Source organism: Taudactylus pleione, unplaced genomic scaffold (genome assembly GCF_031769625.1).
Source record: "Taudactylus pleione unplaced genomic scaffold, aTauple2 ptg000077l, whole genome shotgun sequence".
In the NCBI taxonomy this organism is placed as follows: Eukaryota; Metazoa; Chordata; class Amphibia; order Anura; family Myobatrachidae; genus Taudactylus; species Taudactylus pleione.
The window spans coordinates 4229991-4251265 of NW_028284479.1; the positions used below are offsets into that span (position 1 = coordinate 4229991).

The following is a 21275-nucleotide window of genomic DNA, read 5'->3' on the forward strand; positions in this document are numbered from 1 at the left end:
GAAATGATGCCCAGCAACCAGACAACTCCACCCAATGGTTCCGGAACTGAAGGAGCCACCCACTCACTAGCGCCCAGGCTGGGTGGATGGAGACCTTGTGAGCCACTAGGATTCTCTGGAGCCTTGGCACCCGAGCGGAGAGTGGCACCTGAAAATCTGCTCTTAGGAGCCAAACCTGTGCCAGGAAAGAACTGGCCTCTGGAAGACTGATCTCTAGTGGACGCTCCACCCAGGAAAAACGGAAAAACACGGGACTACGGACCCTGCTGTTTAGGGGTAACCACTGGATGAAAAGTGCTTTTTCCCCCTCGGTAGTCTGGTGTCACAGTTGGTGGTAGCGAGTTACTTGTATCAGGTGATGAACTGGAATCACTGGAGGCCGGCTGGACTGGAACTCTATGCTGTACCGCCTCCTGCGAATCCAAACGAGTGATTAGGTTACGGAAAGCACTTGATCCAGGATTAGGTGCTTGATCCGCTACCATCGTTAGGTTTGAACATACTGTCACAGTTGGTGCTAGCGAGTTACCTGTATCAGGTGATGAACTGGAATCACTGGAGGCCGGCTGGACTGGAACCATGGTTAACATGAATAGCTCTTTATTATAAGAAGTGGGTAGCAGTGAGAACTGCCTTTGGTGATGAGTGACTGGAACTGGAGACGTTGGAATGAGACCAGAAGGAAGTTGGAGGGACCGGACTGGGACTGGCAGGTAGGCTGACTGAGCTGGTCGGGGTACCAGTAGATGAGCCTGCAGATGGATGGTAGCACGGAAGCTACTTGGTGCAGCTAATGAGCCGTGAGGTGAGTGGACTTGGAGGAACCGGATTGGGACCGGCAGGAAGACTGGTATCTGGATGGCTACGTGGAGCGGCTGGATAGCCGTGGAGCGGCTGGATAGCCGTGGGTAGACGCTGGTAGCTGGGTAACTACTTGGAGCGGCTGGATAGCCATGGGTAGACGCTGGTAGCTGGGTGGCTACGTGGAGCAGCTGGATAGCCGTGGGTAGACGCTGGTAGCTGGGTGGCTACGTGGAGCGGCTGGATAGCCGTGGGTAGACGCTGGTAGCTGGGTGGCTACGTGGAGCGGCTGGATAGCCGTGGGTAGACGCTGGTAGCTGGGTGGCTACGTGGAGCGGCTGGATAGCAGTGGGTAGACGCTGGTAGCTGGGTGGCTACGTGGAGCAGCTGGATAGCCGTGGGTAGACGCTGGTAGCCGGTTGGCTACGTGGAGCGGCTGGATAGCCGTGGGTAGACGCTGGTAGCCGGGTGGCTACGTGGAGCGGCTGGATAGCCGTGGGTAGCGTGGAAGCTACTTGGTGCGGCCTGGGAGCCGTGGGTGAGCGATGGTGGCGTGGAAGCTACTTGGTGCGGCCTGGGAACCGTGGGTGAGAGATGGTAGCGTGGAAGCTACATGATGCGGCCTGGGAGCCGTGTGGAGAAACTGGTAGCGTGGAAGCTACGTGGAGCGGCCTGGGAGCCGTAGGTGAGAGTCTGGTAGCATGGATAGCTGAACGCAGCAGGCTTACGGATAGCACTGGTCTAGGAACCAGCAGGAGCCTGGGACATACTGGCACACAGAGGTACAGCTATAGCACAAGCAGTACACCACGGAACGTAACACGATGTTCAAGCACTGAGTGCTATTAGAGGAGGATCTATATACCTAGAGTCTGGCAGCGATTGATGAATACAGACAGGTGGTCTGGCAGTGGCATTCAGAGTGGAGCAAGGCACAGCATGCAAAGGGAGTATTCATCTATGCAGCCCTTGAGAATCAGGACCACACCTGTGATTCCAATTAAGACTAGCAATGCTCACAGACAGAGCAGGGTCCAGGTGTTTAATCAGTGTGGGGAGGTGAGATTTCTGCACACACAGAGATGTAACAGCCAACATGATTCAGCAAGAGCAGATGTCCCAGGAGAATTACAAACACAGATCCATGGAGCAGCTGGCAGAGGTAAGTCACAAAAGGTAAAAACTAGCCAGGATTGTGACAGTACCCCCCTCTTCAAGGGTGGACTCCGAACACCCAGGCAAAACTTCCTTCAGAAATACAAGAAAGCTTCCAAAAGACTCGAAACTCGAAACACCAGGACAACTTGGAAAATTTCTAAAAACTTGTCTGAGCCTGTCCGATATCTTCAAGAACTTGAAACTTTGAGAACTCTAGAAGGTGCTTGGAAAATTGTTTCCTGAGGTAATTTGCTCAAAAAATCTTTCCTTGGAGATCATAATGTCAATCAACTTAAACAAGCCATCTTCCTTAATAACCTTGACCCCAAGACTCTTTGCTTTCTCTCGCTTGGTTTTTCCACCGAAACGACCCATAACGAGATAATCGATTTTACTGTATATCTTCTCGGAAACTTTACCTCCATAACTCTCAATTAACAACTTGGCTTCCTCCTTTTCTATGGACTCAAAATATCCCACGATCACAAAGGTTAATCCCTTCAAGCATCTCTCTGTTCCTAGAGGAATTTGCATAGTGTTAAGAAGAGTAGCTGAAGAATTTTCCTTTTTCAGGAAAGTAGTTTTTACAGGTAATTCTTGGGAGAACGTATGACTAGGAAGAACATGGTCTGATACCAAATGGTTGTAAAGGAAAGGAGTATTGTCATGCACAGGATCGAATTCAGAATCAGAATCCATGTCCAAAGGAAGATAAGAGGAGTTAACATGACTTGAAAACCTAGAGGACTCCGGAGATGGGCAGAGGAAAACCCAACCAACTCTCATGGTATCATGTTGTTGGTCTCTAAAAGTTCTTTGAGTCTTCTTCTTTTGGACTGATTGATCCTGTACCATATGTTTTTGAGAAGGGAGAACAGCGGGGTATGCGAGTTTAATATCTGAAGGTGCTGAAATAACTCTAGAATATTTATCAGAACGGGTATCTGGAGATGGACACATAGGAGCAAATTCTTTAAGCAGAGCTGTACTGAAGGCTATTATGTCTTGTAGAATTGGATCCTTGGACTCAATGAGTGGGTTGGCCCACTCCAAGGCTTTACCTCTAAAGTGCATAAAAAGAAACAGGACGATGTTGGTGGGAGTAATACCACAGGTTGGATTGATTCTCATTAGGGCATCATAATGCTTAAGCAATATAGTGTACTGGGACACATCATCATCGAAGGTCATGGACACTATATCATCCGGAGTTACAGCATTCTTTTCAGGAACTGAGAAGGAACCACTTAGAAATTCTTTAACATGATGATTAGATGATTCAGCCGAACTTAATAGATGTTCTTTCATAGACAGGACAGCGGAAATTTCCTCCAAGAGTGTGGGACTTGGGACCCCCTCTTGGGGCGCGAGACTTGGGACCCCCTCTTGGGGCGCGAGACTTGGGACCCCCTCTTGGGGCGCGAGACTTGGGACCCCCTCTTGGGGCGCGAGACTTGGGACCCCCTCTTGGGGCGCGAGACTTGGGACCCCCTCTTGGGGCGCGAGACTTGGGACCCCCTCTTGGGGCGCGAGACTTGGGACCCCCTCTTGGGGCGCGAGACTTGGGACCCCCTCTTGGGGCGCGAGACTTGGGACCCCCTCTTGGGGCGCGAGACTTGGGACCCCCTCTTGGGGCGCGAGACTTGGGACCCCCTCTTGGGGCGCGAGACTTGGGACCCCCTCTTGGGGCGCGAGACTTGGGACCCCCTCTTGGGGCGCGAGACTTGGGACCCCCTCTTGGGGCGCGAGACTTGGGACCCCCTCTTGGGGCGCGAGACTTGGGACCCCCTCTTGGGGCGCGAGACTTGGGACCCCCTCTTGGGGCGCGAGACTTGGGACCCCCTCTTGGGGCGCGAGACTTGGGACCCCCTCTTGGGGCGCGAGACTTGGGACCCCCTCTTGGGGCGCGAGACTTGGGACCCCCTCTTGGGGCGCGAGACTTGGGACCCCCTCTTGGGGCGCGAGACTTGGGACCCCCTCTTGGGGCGCGAGACTTGGGACCCCCTCTTGGGGCGCGAGACTTGGGACCCCCTCTTGGGGCGCGAGACTTGGGACCCCCTCTTGGGGCGCGAGACTTGAGACCCTCTCCTGGGGTGAGAGACTTAAGGTCCCCTCCTGGAGTACAGAACTTGACACTCCCTGTTGGAGTATGGGACCCAAAATCCCCTTCTGGGGAAGCTGACTTGACTTTTCCTTTTGGGGTATGGAACATGAACCCCCCTTTTGGGATGCGAGGACAGAGACTTCCTCCTGGGGTGAGTGACTCAAAACCCCTTCTTGGGTTACGAGACTTGAGGACCCTCCTGGGGTAACCCACTGAAGTCCCCTACCGGAGCAGGCAGAATCCGGGACGGGACCGGAGCAGGCAGAATCCGGGACGGGACCGGAGCAGGCAGAATCCGGGACGGGACCGGAGCAGGCAGAATCCGGGACGGGACCGGAGCAGGCAGAATCCGGGACGGGACCGGAGCAGGCAGAATCCGGGACGGGACCGGAGCAGGCAGAATCCGGGACGGGACCGGAGCAGGCATTGAGACGTTGACACATAGTTATACTGCTGGAATTGCAAAGGGGACAGCTTTTGATAAAGTGGTCAGAAGCTCCACAATAGCGACAGAGATGTAAATCTTTACGCCGCTGGCGTTCAGCCACAGAGAGCTTGGAGCGCGGGTAACTTTGATGTCTCACTTTACTTGGCATGGAAGAATCTTTGGTTCTTAGAGTTTCCCAGACAAAGTTTTTAGTTGGGACAGAGATAGCTCTAAGAAATTCAGGAATTATCTGAAAGATTTTGATGAGTAGAGCCTGTAGCTGTTCTAGCAGTTGATGGAAAGTAGTTAGGGGTTCAGGTAAGATTTGGGTATCATCTAGCCGGTTAGTCAGAATTTGCAGAAGCTGTAGTACTCTATGCTGTACCGCCTCCTGCGAATCCAAACGAGTGATTAGGTTACGGAAAGCACTTGATCCAGGATTAGGTGCTTGATCCGCTACCATCGTTAGGTTTGAACATACTGTCACAGTTGGTGCTAGCGAGTTACCTGTATCAGGTGATGAACTGGAATCACTGGAGGCCGGCTGGACTGGAACCATGGTTAACATGAATAGCTCTTTATTATAAGAAGTGGGTAGCAGTGAGAACTGCCTTTGGTGATGAGTGACTGGAACTGGAAACTGGAGACGTTGGAATGAGACCAGAAGGAACTTGGAGGAACCGGACTGGGACCGGCAGGTAGGCTGACTGAGCTGGTCGGGGTACCAGTAGATGAGCCTGCAGATGGATGGTAGCACGGAAGCTACTTGGTGCAGCTAATGAACCGTGAGGTGAGTGGACTTGGAGGAACCGGATTGGGACCGGCAGGAAGACTGGTATCTGGATGGCTACGTGGAGCGGCTGGGTAGTCGTGGGTAGACGCTGATAGCTGGGTGGCTACGTGGAGCGGCTGGATAGCCGTGGGGAGACGCTGGTAGCTGGGTGGCTACGTGGAGCGGCTGGATAGCCGTTGGTAGATGCTGGTAGCAGGGTGGCTACATGGAGCGGCTGGATAGCCGTGGGTAGACGCTGGTAGCCGGGTGGCTACGTGGAGCGGCTGGATAGCCGTGGGTAGATGCTGGTAGCTGGGTGGCTACGTGGAGCAGCTGGATAGCCGTGGGTAGACGCTGGTAGCCGGGTGGCTACGTGGAGCGTCTGGAAAGCCGTGGGTAGATGCTGGTAGCGTGGAAGCTACTTGGTGCGGCCTGGGAGCCGTGGGTGAGAGATGGTGGCGTGGAAGCTACTTGGTGCGGCCTGGGAACCGTGGGTGAGAGATGGTAGCGTGGATAGCTGAACGCAGCAGGCTTACGGATAGCACTGGTCTAGGAACCAGCAGGAGCCTGGGACATACTGGCACACAGAGGTACAGCTATAGCACAAGCAGTACACCACGGAACGTAACACGATGTTCAAGCACTGAGTGCTATTAGAGGAGGATCTATATACCTAGAGTCTGGCAGCGATTGGTGGATACAGAAAGGTGGTCTGGCAGTGGCATTCAGAGTGGAGCAAGGCACAGCATGCAGAGGGAGTATTCATCTATGCAGCCCTTGAGAATCAGGACCACACCTGTGATTCCAATTAAGACTAGCAATGCTCACAGACAGAGCAGGGTCCAGGAGTTTAATCAGTGTGGGGAGGTGAGAGTTCTGCACACACAGAGATGTAATAGCCAACATGATTCAGCCAGAGCAGATGTCCCAGGAGAATTACAAACACAGATCCATGGAGCAGCTGGCAGAAGTAAGTCACAAAAGGTAAAAACTAGCCAGGATTGTGATATCTGGGCAATAACAGCATCCAGCTCTGGCCCAAATAGGACGTTCCCTTCAAACAGAAGAGGTTCCAAGGAACATTTCGATTTGGAATCCGCACTTCATGCGTGGAGCCAAAGAGCCCTTTGAGCCGCAACAGCCAAAGCTGAGACCCTGGAAGCCATCTGTACACCATCTTGTATGGTCTCACAGACGTATTCAGCGGCAATGCGAAGCTGTTCTGCCTAGTCCAGAAGGTAATCTCTGGACAAATCATTGTGAAGGTCAGTGACAAGTTTGTCCGCCTAAGTCTTCATAGCTCAAGACTTGAGACAACCTTCCAATTTTTTATCTACCGTATGCTTAAAATATACCAAGCCCTAACGCAACCGCAGCATCAACCTTGGAAGGCAACTCCCACTTGGACACATGATCCTGTGGGAGAGGATAAAGCGAAGCTTAGCTGTAAGGAACTTCTTATAAGGCAGCGTTCAAACCTCCTCGATGAAAGTGGAGAGACCTGTAGATGTGACAACATTATTGCGCCAACCCTTAAACAGACCAGCAGTCTCTGCTCGGGAATCCACCTCCAAACAATCCAGAGAGTGATGCACAGCAGTAATGAGGTTTTCCACTCCCTGACACGAGGGATGACGCCAGCTAGTTCACCCTCCTCCTCAGAATCTGAAACATCTAAAGGGGTTCAGGAAGGAGGGCAACGGTTATGCGCTTCGCACCACTTCAAATCCTCAAATCCTCAAAAAAGCATTCCAAATAAGTGGAAGCTTTTTCAAACCCTGACGCTGTATGCTCTATGGTACAATACCAGGGTGGATCAGACACCAAATGGGGAGTCACACCAACAAGTGCTGGCAAGTCGGAACCCTAGATCGAGGCTACAGGTGCTGCAGCTACCCTAGCCTGACACTCCCGCTGAAGAGCCACAAGCTTAACTAAGTCAGAGACTGACCGACCCAGAGACTGTGCCCACGCCGCTTCCTCAGGAGCAGATGCGGCAGCCGCGGATGCCTGCGCAACACTAGGCCCCGTCTGTCAGTGCACGCACAATGCCCCAGAGTCCATCTGTCCACACGGTGACATTACACTAGGCGCAAGTGAAATACAAAGCCATAGCACCCCTGGCCTTGACAGTTTTGGCTTTGTCAGTCATAATTCCCCATGACACACTAGTATAGCGGACGGAGTGAACTAAGTTGCGAACACATGAAAATAAGACACAGGTCACTGAGTAGCTGTAGAATTCCCCCAAAAAGTATAAAAACAAGCAATTATAATAAAAAAGGTACTTAGCCATCTAGCAGAGGAGCTAAGAAGATAACTCCAGCAGAGGCTCACAGCCAGCAGGATCCAGATGAAGCCTAGTTTTACTTCTGCCTCCACGCAGCAGCCCGGCTTTATTCTTGGAATGAGTCACAGTTTCTGAAAAGCCGTTCTACCTTAAAGCTCCTAGCTTCAATGACCATGTCGTCAAATTGAGATTACAAATATCCTGATGAAAAATTGTACACTGGTATGGCAGATCCTTCAGTAGAATAAGTTTCCAACCTTGGCCTACTGCTAGGTTTAGTACCTTGGAGTTCACCACACTCTTTATGACCAATCCCATGGCCACAATGATCATGGGAATGCCCTCCCACTTTATCTTTCCTAGAACTAGAAGTATTGGAATTGAGGGAAACTGATAACCTAATAGGAACTTCCATGGCACTACGACAGCGTCTTTCAGAGGATGGGGAAATCATGAATTCTATTGCTGGATGATTCCAACATTTCACCTGCCTGTTGAACACCTCTGAGTGAAGAGCTCATGGTGACAAATAATTTGCTTTCCAGTTCTCTATCCCTGTAATAAATATCACAGATATGGCTGAAACATGAGATTCTGCCAATGTTAACATACAAATTGATTCTCTTATTGTCAAAGATATCTTGGCCCCTCACTGATGATTTATATAGGCCTCCACCGAGGCATTGTTTGACTGAATTCTGATTGGCCTGCCCTGAATTACTGATTGAGCTTTATTTAAAGCATTCAAAAGTGCTCTGAGGTCCAGAAGACTGAGCAGAAGCAATAACTCTAAGCAGACTCACATCCATCACAAAGACTGTCCAATTGAATACTGAAAAACTTCTGCCCCTGTATGAGATTTGTGAGTTCATCCACCGCCCGAAAGATTGATGGTGGACCGCAGCCAATTCCTTAACAAGTTGATCTGGAACATTTGAGAATGTAGTCTTCAATATTGGACTGTCTCGATTTCAAACATCATCTACCCCATGAGTTTCATAAAGAGGAGAACGGAAGGTGCCAATTCTCTCTTCAGGAAGAAAAACTATTCCAGGGAGTATTGAAATCTAAGCATTGGAGCCTCATTTGCTGAATTGGAAGCAACATATTTCTGAACATTCAGGATCTAGCCATGTGAGACTAACACACTAAAAAAATCTGTAAATCAGCCTTGAAAAAGAGAACATTCATATAAGGAATAATCTTGACCAACCCTCATTTATCGGAACCATCCTACCGGAGCCTAGACAAAGGATATAAAGAGTCTGGCTGGTGTTGCGGAACCAGTGTTGCCTACTCCTTTAACACTTAGGCCCGTATTCAATTAGACGCGAAAAACCGAGATCCGCTATCGCCGATCTCGGCTTTTCGCGTTGAGGAAACATCTCCGTATTCAATTCCAGCCGGCTTTCGCGTACGCGGAAAGTCAATGCAATGTAATAGGCGAAAAGATTCGCCTGTGAATAGCAGGTGAAAAGAAGTGCAACGTTTTTCTTTTGGGGGGCAAAGCTGGGGAAACCACTCAGAACCCTTGGGACAGCCCCCAAAGGACAACTGTGTCAAAAAATCTCGGAAAGAAACTTAACAACCCAAAAAAGTAGTTTTCATTTTGGGGGCGAAAGTAAAAAGTGGGGGGACAAGCATAAAAACTAGCGAAGTAGACTTTTTGGGGTCTGCAAGGATGGGTCAGGTGTTTTTTTGATTGCAGGTGCTTGCTACAGGTGCATTTTTCAAATTTTTTTTTTTAACTTCACTTTAGAGCAGTGATTTTCAACCTTTTTAAGCCTGCGGCACACCTAACAAGATTTTAAAATTGCTAAGACACACCATCAGTCCCCCACGGGAAAAAAAAAACACACACATTGGCCCCCATAGGAAAAAAACACTCACAAATTGGCCCCACACAGGAAAGAGAACAGAGATTGGGCCCCACAGAATACAATAAAATATATAAAACAAAATAGTCCCCACAGAAAGAAAACAAACACACACATTGCTCAACACAGATAAAAATAAAATAACCCGCTGAGAAGGCTCACTATCGCCCTGTCCTGTCCCTCATCGGCTGGGGTTTCTCAGTAACACTCAGTGACCGAGCACACAGTGCAGAGCTGCAAATAGAGTGCAGGCAGGCGTGCAACGCGGCATGTGTGACCTATGTCATGCAGTCGCATCTCCAAAGATCACGGCCCAGGCGTTCCCAAGCCTCCCAGAAGAGCACAGAACTGCCCAGGCATTAGGTGCAAGTAAAGTCAGGTCTGACTTCACTGACCTCGCGGCACAATTGACAACCGCTCGCGGCACACTAGTGTGCCATGGCACAGTGGTTGAAAAACACTGCTTTAGAGACTTTAAAATATGCTAGCACCCATTTTCAAGTACCCCAAATTTGACAGGTCTACTTATTTTCACAAACAAATACTGCTTAATGCCATTCTGCACCAATTGTGCAAAGACACTAATAAGAAGCTATTGAAACAAGTACCCAAATTAGCTTCATTAGGGCTATTAGTACTCGTCTATATTGATCCCCAATATTAGTGCATCTTTTTGGGGGGGTTCAGGCTGATTTCACGACTTCTGACAGCACTTTTCCCGTTTCACATTCGCCGGGTCCCGTTTTCGTGTGGTTTGGAATTGAATACGGCAAATAGCGGGGGCGCGCACGATAAGTTTCCGCGTCCAAAACACGCGATGGTGGTGGAAAGTCCGGCATGCAAAACTTTATCACGGGTGCGAAACTAATTGAATACGGCCCTTAAATGGCTAACTGTGAAAGTATAAAGCTCCCCCTTAATTTTAAATTAAATGTCAACTCCTATACTCTTGATACAAACCATGCTCAGCAGTGTCCCCCGAATAGAAGAGGGAGGAAAAAATGGAAACTGTTAATATGTTCAAAACATCAGGACACTGTATTTGTACGATTTTCAGACACAAAGATTTCTTTAGGTAACCCTGGACCCTGGAGTAATTAACCCTTCCATAGAGTAGCATAAAATAAACAAATGAAATAACACATATGTATACATACTCAAGCAGTGGCTGGTAAGCAAGGCTGTTCTTCACTTGTAGGTGGGTCTTTAGACTTTCCACTATGGCATGCTGGTGGTACACCAGTAGGTGGAATGACTGGCATTTACTGGACACTTCTCTGTAGAATGTAACTGAACAACAGGCAATTAGTCTTTCACTCAGTCTATACATTAGCAGCAAAAAATTATTGATTTGAGAGACAATATAGCGAATACGTAGCAGTGGATACGGGAGCTATTGTTGCTAGCAAGTAAAAACATGGTTATATTACTTATCTATCATTGGTATACATCACATGCATTATTAGGCATACTTGTAATAATAGAAAGGAAAGAAGTTTATTCACTCTTAACTCTTTCCCCACAATGTCCCAAAACATCAAATCCATATTGAGACATTCTTCCATTTGTTATACCTATTATTAAATTCAAGCTTTTGTGTTTTGGTGGGTTTAGACCAAATTGTTCAACTGACACTCTTGAAGAGGTGAATGAATACGTAAAACACCATTTATTCAGCCGCAAAAAGGCAACTGGGACTAACACCATAGGGTGCCTATCAAAACAGCACCTAGATTAATAGGACTTGTACAAAAAGTTAACAAAAAAGTATTGAGATGGGCTATGGAGGGACCCTGCACTAATCATACTACTAGTGTCTAAATCAGGGGTGGGGAACCTCTTTTCTGCCGAAGGCCATTTTGATACATATAACATTCTTCGCGGGCCTGGTGCAGACCACGCCCCCTCTCCTTATGACATTACAAGGGGCAGGGCCACAATCACAGTTGATTACAGCAATGCCCGGAGCATCCCGAGGATGCTCCGGGCAGCTGTAAGGGCAGCGGTGTGACCAGCTGAAGCTTCCTAAGGACGCTCCAGGCGGCACTGCTGCATAGATTCTGGCCACAGGGTGACATTCTAGGCACAGTGATAACCAGATGAGGCTAGCTGGAAAAAGCTCAGAGGGCCAGACCAAATGGTTCCGCGGGTCTTAACACAGCCCCCGGGCCTGAGGTTCCCCATCCCTGATCTAAATGATCAAATATCACAGTCATGCCCCTCTTTGGCATCTGCAATGTATGGCCATTAAATCATACACACTTTCCATGGGCAATATAATTATTTGATAATGTTATTTTGTTTTATTTGTTGATTTAAAATAAAATAAAAAAATTCTTTTAAAACCACTTCTGTATAGAAAATAAGGACATAGAAGCACTGGGTTTCAGAAAAGCATACAGTACCAGTAAAAAAGGGGAGAAATATATTTACACCGATTCTATTATTTTATTTTTTTTACCCTACACTAGATAAAAGTATATCAAGACTCTGATACCTTCATTTTTATATATTATAGAAAATCTATTTCTTAGATAGAAAGTATTAAGAAAACAAATACACTCTCTTCTCCTCCCAAACATTAAGCCAGAAACATCAAAAACATCTTTCACCTCATCAAAAAAAAAAAAAAAAAAAAAAAAAAACCGCACAAACAAAAAACTACTAAAGGGGCCTATCCATTACACGACTTGTTGAACAATCCGACCAAAACCAGGAGGTCACAAAAAAACGTGTTACCCGATCCACGCTACAAGCTATCTGTATGTGTGTTGTCACACATACAGATAGCTCCCGAATGGCCGCTGCCGGCACTTCACGGGGCATTGCAGTCCTGAGAGCCAATCAGCGGCTGCGCTACAGTCAGCCCACGTGGGAACTGTCAGTTGCCGGAGCCAATCAGCGGGCGCTCTACAGTGAGCGCTGCCGCTGATTGGCTGACCCATGAAGTGCCGGCAGCGGCCATTCGGGAGCTATCTGTATGTGTGACAACACACATACAGATAGCTTGTAGCGTGGATCGGGTAACACGTTTTTTTGTTTTAAAACACCCATGGATTACTGCGGAGACATGCGCTGGATGTAGGCGAGTATGAAATCTTCCTTACAGGGCCCAATTTGAAGGATTTCTACTGGAGAAGAGGACAGATTCATCTGGTATAGGTAAGTATGTGTGAATGGGTAGGTGTATGTAATAAACTTATGCTGGGCACGGTGTGTGTGTTTTGTCTTTTTTTAACGATTTATTTTACAGTGAAATTACAGGTGCCGCATGTCTGCTGGCACTTGTAGTTCCACAAGTGCAAAATGGCAGGCATGCTGGCACTTGTAGTTCCACTGTAAAGTACAATAGTGTTACATTATTTGGCCCCCCTATTACCCCCATACCCACCGCTCCAGGGGTATGGGGATGAGCCCCAGGCTTCAGCGTAAGCCTGTGGTGCTCGGGAGAGGGGGGACCCTTTTTTGGGGAGTCCCCGACTCCCCCGAGATCACCGGCTTGCGCTGACCGACTTGGGGTGTAATGCTTTGGACCTGGAGCCCCGGTGATTGGGTCTCCGGGCTGTGGCATTACACCCCGGTCGGTTGGGTCTGGTGCTGGTCTTAAATATAGGGGGTACCCCACGTGGTTTTTGCCCCCTATATTTAAAACCTGCACTAGTCCCTGCAGCCTGGTGTTGGTTTCTAAAATACGGTGGAAACCTACACATTTTGTTCCCCGTATTTTTAGAAACCACCACTGCCTGGCAAGCCTGGGGCTGGTTTGGCTTTTGGGGGGGGACCTTATGTCATTTTTTTGGTAATTTTTTACAAATTTTTTGACAGGTTAACTAAAACGGGAATTTTCGGGAAATATTCTAGGGACCCCCCTAAAGATGTCTAGACATGGGGGATCACTATGGGTACCCCCATTTTTAACTCCTCAAGGAAGTCGGGGTTTCTAATAGCCGCGGCAGGGAAAAACACCATGCAAAGCTATTTAAAAACCCAACTTTTTTAAGCAGGCAAAAACGGGGTAACCCATAGTGATCCCCCATGTCAGGACATCTTTAGTGGGGTCAAAGGCATATTTCCCAAAAATTCCTGTTTTTTTCCTTAAATGGGCTCAAGGGTCATTTTTTGAAAAACAGGGATAATTTTTCTAAGCACTAGAGCAAGTGAAAAAAAATGCAAAATAGGGGTTTGGGGGTGTAGGCTTATAAAAAAATAGCCTGTAGTTTTGGGAATGTCCCCTTAAAAGGAAATGTTAAAAAAAAAATGTCCTACAAAAAATCAAGACACCCTTAACAAAATAAATTTGGGTTTAAAAAAAAAAATAGGGACACCCCAAAAAATTAATTAAAAAATTAAATGGGAAAAAATTGTTTAACAATAGGGAAATAGGTTCAGGGCTATTCTGCAAGTATGCGGCAGGTGTTTTGAAGAATTGAATTATAGCGGTAGGTGCACAAATGCAGAATTTTTAATAACTTACTTTAGGGTCTTAAAAATATGCTAGTACCCATTTTCATGTACCCCAAATTTGATGGGACCACTTAAAAAAACGAAAAAATAACCTAAGTGCTCTTCTGCAACACTTCTTCAATGTCGGGAAAAAAACACCTGCTGCGGCTATTTAAATCCCCGACTTTCATTTAAAGGTGAAAACGGGGGTACCCATAGTGATCCCCCATGTTTTTACAACTTTAGGGGGGGTCTTACAAATTTTTTATGGAAAAAATCGTAACTTTACGCAAATCCAACTTCGGAGGTTCCCGTTTTCGATAATTTTATATTGAATACGGGGATAAGCGGGAGCGCGCCCGATACTTTAACGCAGGTAAAAACTCCGATATGAAACATTAACTTCGACAGTGAAGTTAACGTTTCATATTGAATACCCCTCATAGGGGCATACAAGTTTGATGGCAAAATGCATTCACAATTTCGTAACGTACAGTTGTCTTAAGTACTTAAAATCCATGTGGTGCAATATTGTACATGAGGACAAATACAGAATGGTAGCTTTCACAGTTCACAGGAATATTGATGGTTAATGCAGGCTTTACAACCGGGACTTACAGGGAGATCCTATATTAATCAATTTAAGCAATGATATGACATGAAGAGGTGTGTAATGACTGGAATCCAGAAACACAAATACAAGTCAAGATTATGAGGTCTATGTATTAATAATCGTGAAACTACTGCGATTATTAAGGATCCATATCACAACGAATATTTTAATTTTAATTTAAATATCCCCATTATGTACAAAGGGGAACTCAAAGGGACAGCTGTCCCTTCAAGTTATATCCCTGGCATTTTGTTGTAGCCACGTTTGTGAAAGACTTCTCTAGGAGAAGCTGACACTGTGCACATCTGAAGATGTTGTAAAGTAACGGTGCTAAACTCTGAAAAACTTTGCTTTTAGGAGTTTGGTACACAGGGCTGAGATTGTAGTCCCTATTGATAATAATGGGGACTGTGATCTGCAATGCTAATTAGTAATCTGCCGGAGGTTTCTGTGCAATCTCCTGCATTGTGCTATTAGTACATAGCAACAATTCATAAAATTATGCATAAGCTGCAGTTTCTACATTTATGGGAGAAAAAAAGCTTGATAAATAGGCCTCTTAGCCTTGTACGATCTTGCTCGAGTTTATATTTTCAGCAATCCTTTACAGTTATTTAAAACTCAAGTTCCAACAGTATTTGCTCAAGAAATTCATAAAACAATGCACATACCAAAATTATGAGTGAGGTTGAGATCCCTCCATTTCTGTAAACCTTCATAGAAGTACGTTTCAACATCCTATTTCAACAGATAACAGAAATTAGTTAATCCTGTAGAATTTATTTAAGAATTGCAGAGGGTGTGGGGGGGGGGGAATTAACAAAACACTTCAACATTTTGTACACAAAGCCATAGGAACAATTGTGTTTTTTATGCCATAAAACCTAATAGAAGTAAAATTCATATCAACAAAAAAAGGACTTAGACACCCACATCATTTTTAAAGTTTAAACTGCAATATTGAAAAAGTAATAATTATCATTATGAGGTTAATCGACCCTTGATTTTATATGCACTGCTCATTTGAAACAAACTTAGTAAAGCTCATATTTATGGTGCATACACACGGTCAGATTTTTCCTTCAGATATGAACGATAAAGATTTAAAAATCGTTCAGTCGTTCATATCTGAAGGAAAATCGTTCATATCTGACATGCCTGAACGATGGATGATCAACGATGCGCGTTCCCGATGGTCAGATAACGATTTCTGACATCTGATGTGTTTGCAGTCAGACTTGGACGATTCCATTCATTTTAATGCAGTCAAAAATCGTTCAATCGTACAAAACTTTGGTAAAATCGTTCAAATCGTTTAATCGTTCATCTGACAAATCTGACCATGTGTATGCTCCATTATTTATATATGAGTTGGCTATGAAAACAAAAACTGTGATAAGCCTCAGAAAAAAAAAAAAAAACACACACACTCCATTAGGCTACCATTTAGGGCCCAGTGCGCACTGAGGGGACCAGCATACTCAAAACCATCTTTGTGTCTTTTTTTGTTGACAAATGGAGCAGTGAAAGAGACCTAAAACCAGTATCTTGGCTAGTACAACTTGGAGGTCCTAATCTGGCTCTGCTACTTGTACATCCTAATGGTGCAAATTTCTCTCAAGTCAAAGTAAAATGTAAAATAAAGTAACTATGAAAAATAATATAATGGTACAATGTATCCCATCCTCTAAATGTTCAGATCATAAGTCAACAAGAAATTATATCCATAACTCTAAACAGGCACAAGTAATACTTACCAACTTCTTTACAGCACCCTCTGGGAGAGAAAGGGGCAACGAACAACGATGTAACCTGTGTATGTGGGGAGGGGCGGGTGTGACACTGCATTTATGTCATCGTGGCCCCACCAATTGAAGTTTCAAACTTGTGGCATTTTGCACAGTTCTCAGAAACCTGAGGTTATTTATAACTGACAAACCAGCGCCGAACATCTGTTATAAAAATATTTCCGATTGTATGTAATTTGTATTAGAGTGTGGTGATGCTCCTTTTGTAGAACGGTGAAATAGGCTGCAGGTTTTGATGCACACCTTTTAAGGGATCATAATTTATTATGATAAATCTTACCAGTTTATATGGACCAGTGGAAAAGGCGCTCCTAGGGATGAGAATCAAACACTCTCTTGCAGCCTAGAGCCACTCAAACTCCTTTCACCAAAAAGGAAAAATCTAGTATTACATATAACATTGAGTGAATGGTTCACTGGCGCTTCCCCCTTTTTTCAATTTGTACCCATACAACATCAGCCAAGGGATAAAGATAAGTCCACTTTAATAAACACAACAACCCTTCAGGAGGGCAAATAATTTAAAAATATGTTGCTTTTCAAAAATCCTGGGGTCAAATGGCCCGATCAACACATGGACAACATACAATAGTAAAAATGCACACAGTGTCAAGCATAATATATAACAAAAAAAAACAGATCGCTACTATTCTTTGAAGTGTTAGTCACAGATCCACTATAAAATAAAGTGTCCGTGCATATGGAATAAATAAAATCCAATTCTATATAGAAAAGAAAAAAAATATATATTTCACCATACAGGTTATATTTATCTTTCAATCTTATTGACTCTAAGTCCACTCTATGAATAAAGTGTCCATGCGTGTCAAATAAATATTAATCAGCCAAATTCATACCATCAGGAGAAGAATGGGGATCCCTTTAATCTCCCAGACCTAGGAACTCCGGGGGGCTGAAAAAGGGGATAGATGTAACGGGACCCAAAGCTAATACCAGATGGTTCCAGTCCTCAGTCACTGCAGCCAACGCGTTTCGACCGTCTCCTGGGTCTTTATCAAGGCTTAACTGACCTGTGACTGAGATGGGTATACCCTCCTCGTGACTCACTTCCTGTTTAGATTACCACCACCGGAAGTGGTAATAAAACATATAAATAGAGCCATACACCAATCCTTCTTCCCCCCTACCCATAGCGTACTATATTTCCCTTGTCTGCGATAAGTTCATATAGTATATATGTACATAAAAATAGCATAAATTTCAAAAAGTCAAAGCGGAGTGAACCACCGGAAGTGACATCAATTCCGGTAAGTGCGGGTGTTCGTTCCATCAAGAGATCCCCTCTTATGTTTTGGCTGGTAAGACATCCGATCTCCATGGCGACGGGGAAAACATCCTGCCATCACCTAGTCGGACTCTCTCTTACTCCACACTGCCGTTCACTTGATGGTGACGTACATTCCGCATCACCTGGTCGGCATCGCATGAACCCGTCACTCCCCGGGCTTCCGGTTTCTCCCGGAAGTGATGTTATACATGTTCCTCCAAAAGGTTTAGAGGAATGAATCGCCATGTTGCTTATGGGCAGATTATAGTTTGATGGTTCTCTTTATAAATGGTGTCAGTGCAATCCGGATATGCATGGGGATAATAAAAAATAAAAGAGTAAAAAGAATCAGTACAATTTATGTTGGAAAGAAATTAAGACATATTAGATAATTGCTCCAAGAGAAAAAAGCATAAAAAATATCTTAAAAACAGTCTCCTTAAGAGAGACAGACCTTAATATATAAAAAAATATATAAATAAATTCCAGCTTGTGAAATTTATAAAATGATGAAATCACAAGAACCACTTGAGTTCAAAATCGGCATTAACACCCCCCGGTGTGAGGGTTTTTAAATTTAAAATCCAATGCATTTCCGTTTTAGCCAACCTTATTTCAATATCTTTATATCTCCAATTTGGTCTAATATTCTCAATTCCAATAAAATATTTGATCCCTCCTACTGAACAATTATGCATTTTTTTTTTAAATGTTCAGGTATAGAATGTGGTACTGTTCCTTTTTTATATTTCTCAGGTGTTCCCCCATATGGGTTTTTAGCGGTCTCGTGGTTCTACCCACGTATCTAAGGAAACATTTGCATACTAAAGGATAAATGACATTGTTGGTGTTACATGTAGTAAACTGGTTGATTTTGTATACTTTATTATCAACAGTGAATTCTTCAGTTTTTGTTCCTTCCCCTTTTATTGAACGACACGCTGTACATACTCCACATCTGTGGAATCCTTTTGTTCTTTTAAGGGATCTATTTGTTTCATCTGAGGAACTTTTCACTAATTTATTCTTTAGATTAGGCGCTTTCCGATAAATAAACGATGGGACTAATGGAAGAATTTTTTAAAACAGGGTCGCTTCGCAAGATGTTCCAATGTTTTTTCACAATCCTCTCTGTATCTTTGTGTTTACTATTGTATTGTGTGAGGAAGGCCCGCTCCACTTTTTTATCTTTCATCTTATTTCTTGATCTGGGTATTAAAAGTTTTATTTCTTTCAGTTTGGAGAGCTAATTCTTCTGCGTTCTTTAGTGAGTTGAGATCATACCCACTTTATAGACATTGTTTTTCCATTACGTTGATTTGTTGCTTACATACTTCGTTCTCTGTGCGATTACGCCTCAGTCTTATATACTGGCTCCTTGGTACTCCTTCAAGCCATTTTTTGTGATGTTCACTTTCTACATAAATATAAGTACTAGAATCCATTCGTTTTTTATAACCTTTCGTATGGATTTGATTATCTTTAATGTATATTTCCAAATCTAGAAAATATATTGATGTATCGCTAAAAGTGAAAGTGAGAAAAATATTAGTTTTTAAATTGTCCATAAAAGATTTAAGTGTCCCCTCCGCTCCTCTCCAAATAAAAATATCATCAATATACCTAAACCAACGGACCAAGTTTGCCCCATATGTGCCTTCCTGTAACTTTATATTTTCCCAATACGCCATGAATAGATTGGCGTAAGTTGGGGCGAACTTGGTCCCCATTGCAGTCCCTTGTTTTTGAAGATAAAAATCACCTTTAAAAGAGAAATAATTATTTTTAAGAATGAAATCAATGCTTTCAAAGATAAAATTCTTAAAATCCTCAGTCATATCTGTATTGGATAAAAAATGTGAAATGACTTATTTTCCCTGCTCATGCTTAATAATAGTATATAGTGATGTTACATCTGCAGTTACTAAAAGCATGCCTTCATTCCATGTAACATCCTCCAATTTTTTTAAAATGTCCATCGTGTCTCTCAAATATGAATCATTCTTTTTTACCAAAGGTTGTAGATGGTAATCTATAAAAGATGAGAGATTGCAACCCCCGATATAATGGGTCTCCCGGGGGGGGATTCTCTGTGTCTTTGTGGACCTTTGGTAAAACATATATTACTGGAGTTGAAGGATTTTCTTTCTTTAAAAATTTAAAAACGTCTTCACTTATAGTTCCTTTTTTCACATGTCTATCCAGCATTGTTTCCATTTCTTTTTCTATTTTATTTGTGGGATCACTTCTAAGTTTTTGATATGTCTGAGTGTCTTGGAGTTGTCTGAGGATTTCCCCCTCGTACTTGTCTCTATCCAAAATGACCACACCTCCACCCTTATCAGCTGGTTTCACTATGATGTTCTTATCTTTTAGGGTTTTGATTGCTTTTCTTTCCTTCCATGTTCTTCTTAACTTTCTTCTTTTTATCTTTTTACCTTTTAACTTTCCTCTAGCTCTCCTTGTACCAGTTGTGAAAAAGCCTCAATGAAATTTCCTTTCATGTGAGTTGGAAAAAAATTTGATTTATTTTTAAACTTTGATATCTCTTCTTCGATGGAGGTGGTTGCAATTTCTCCATCATTTTCTACAATAGTAGTTTTTGCATCTTTCTCCTTTTTATAGAAAAAAATTTTCAAAGTAAGTTTTCTAATAAACTTTTGTAGATCTATGTAGACTTCAAATGGGTTGATTTCATGGGTGGGAGCAAACTTAAGTCCTTTTTTTTTAATAAACCTTCTTTGCTTTCATCTAGGATTTTGGAGTTTAAGCTAAAAATTCTTGTACCTACTTTATTATGATTCATTTCGGAAGGTTCAGACGTTTGACCGTTAGAAATTTTCTTTAACTTCAATTTCTCTTTTCTTTTAACCTTATTTTGTTTCCCCCCTCTTTTACCCCTTTTCTTTTTCGTGTTATTATGTCAAAATCTTCTATACGGTCGATGAGTGTGAAGATGGAATTTCATCCTGTAAGGAATCGTATCTATTTCTTAAGGATAGGGGTTTCTCCCATCTATAATTGTTCCTTCTCCTATTCGCCCGGAACCGTTTAGGTTGTTGCCACTCTGAAGGTCCTGAATTTTCCGCATATGTAAACCTCCTTTCTCGTCTATATCTTTCATCTGGTTCTTGTATATTTCTATTTCTTTTCAAATCGATATCTATTGTCTTAATTTCTTTCCCTCCAATTGAGATCTCTTTGTGGTCTTGGTGTTTTTTCTTTCATGGTGACGACATCTTTATCCTTTTTCTTTTTTATTTCTTTTATGGGATTTAAAAGATTTTGATCCCTCAGGATTTTTTTCTGCTCTTTTATAATGAGTTTTTTTGTATTTTTTTGGATGTACAATGTTCAGTAGGAGGGATCAAATATTTTATTGGAATTGAGAATATTAGACCAAATTGGAGATATAAAGATATTGACATAAGGTTGGCTAAAACCGAAATGCGTTGGATTTTTAATTTAAAAACCCTCACACCAGGGGGGGTCAATGCCGATTTTGAACTCAAGTGGTTTTGTGATTTCATCATTTTATAAATGACCTTTTTACGAACTGGAATTTATTTATATATTTATATTTTTATATATTAAGGTCGGTCCCTCTTAAGGAGACTGTTTTTAAGATATTTTATATACTTTTTTCTCTTGGAGCATTATCTAATATGTCTTAATTTCTTTCCAACATAAATTG

At 43.8% G+C, this 21275-nt stretch overlaps 1 protein-coding gene across 1 annotated transcript in view; it reads right to left on the reverse strand.

Moving 5' to 3' along the window:
* The window catches only part of UTP20 (UTP20 small subunit processome component), a 184114-nt gene that overhangs the window by 156546 nt on the left and 6293 nt on the right, over positions 1-21275 (reverse strand). Inside the window, exons 3-4 of the mRNA XM_088467851.1 lie at positions 15157-15223; positions 10587-10719 (exon numbers count right to left, since the gene is read on the reverse strand). Coding sequence (XP_088323977.1) covers positions 10587-10719; positions 15157-15223 — 200 coding nt within the window. The remainder of the gene's footprint in view (positions 1-10586; positions 10720-15156; positions 15224-21275) is intronic.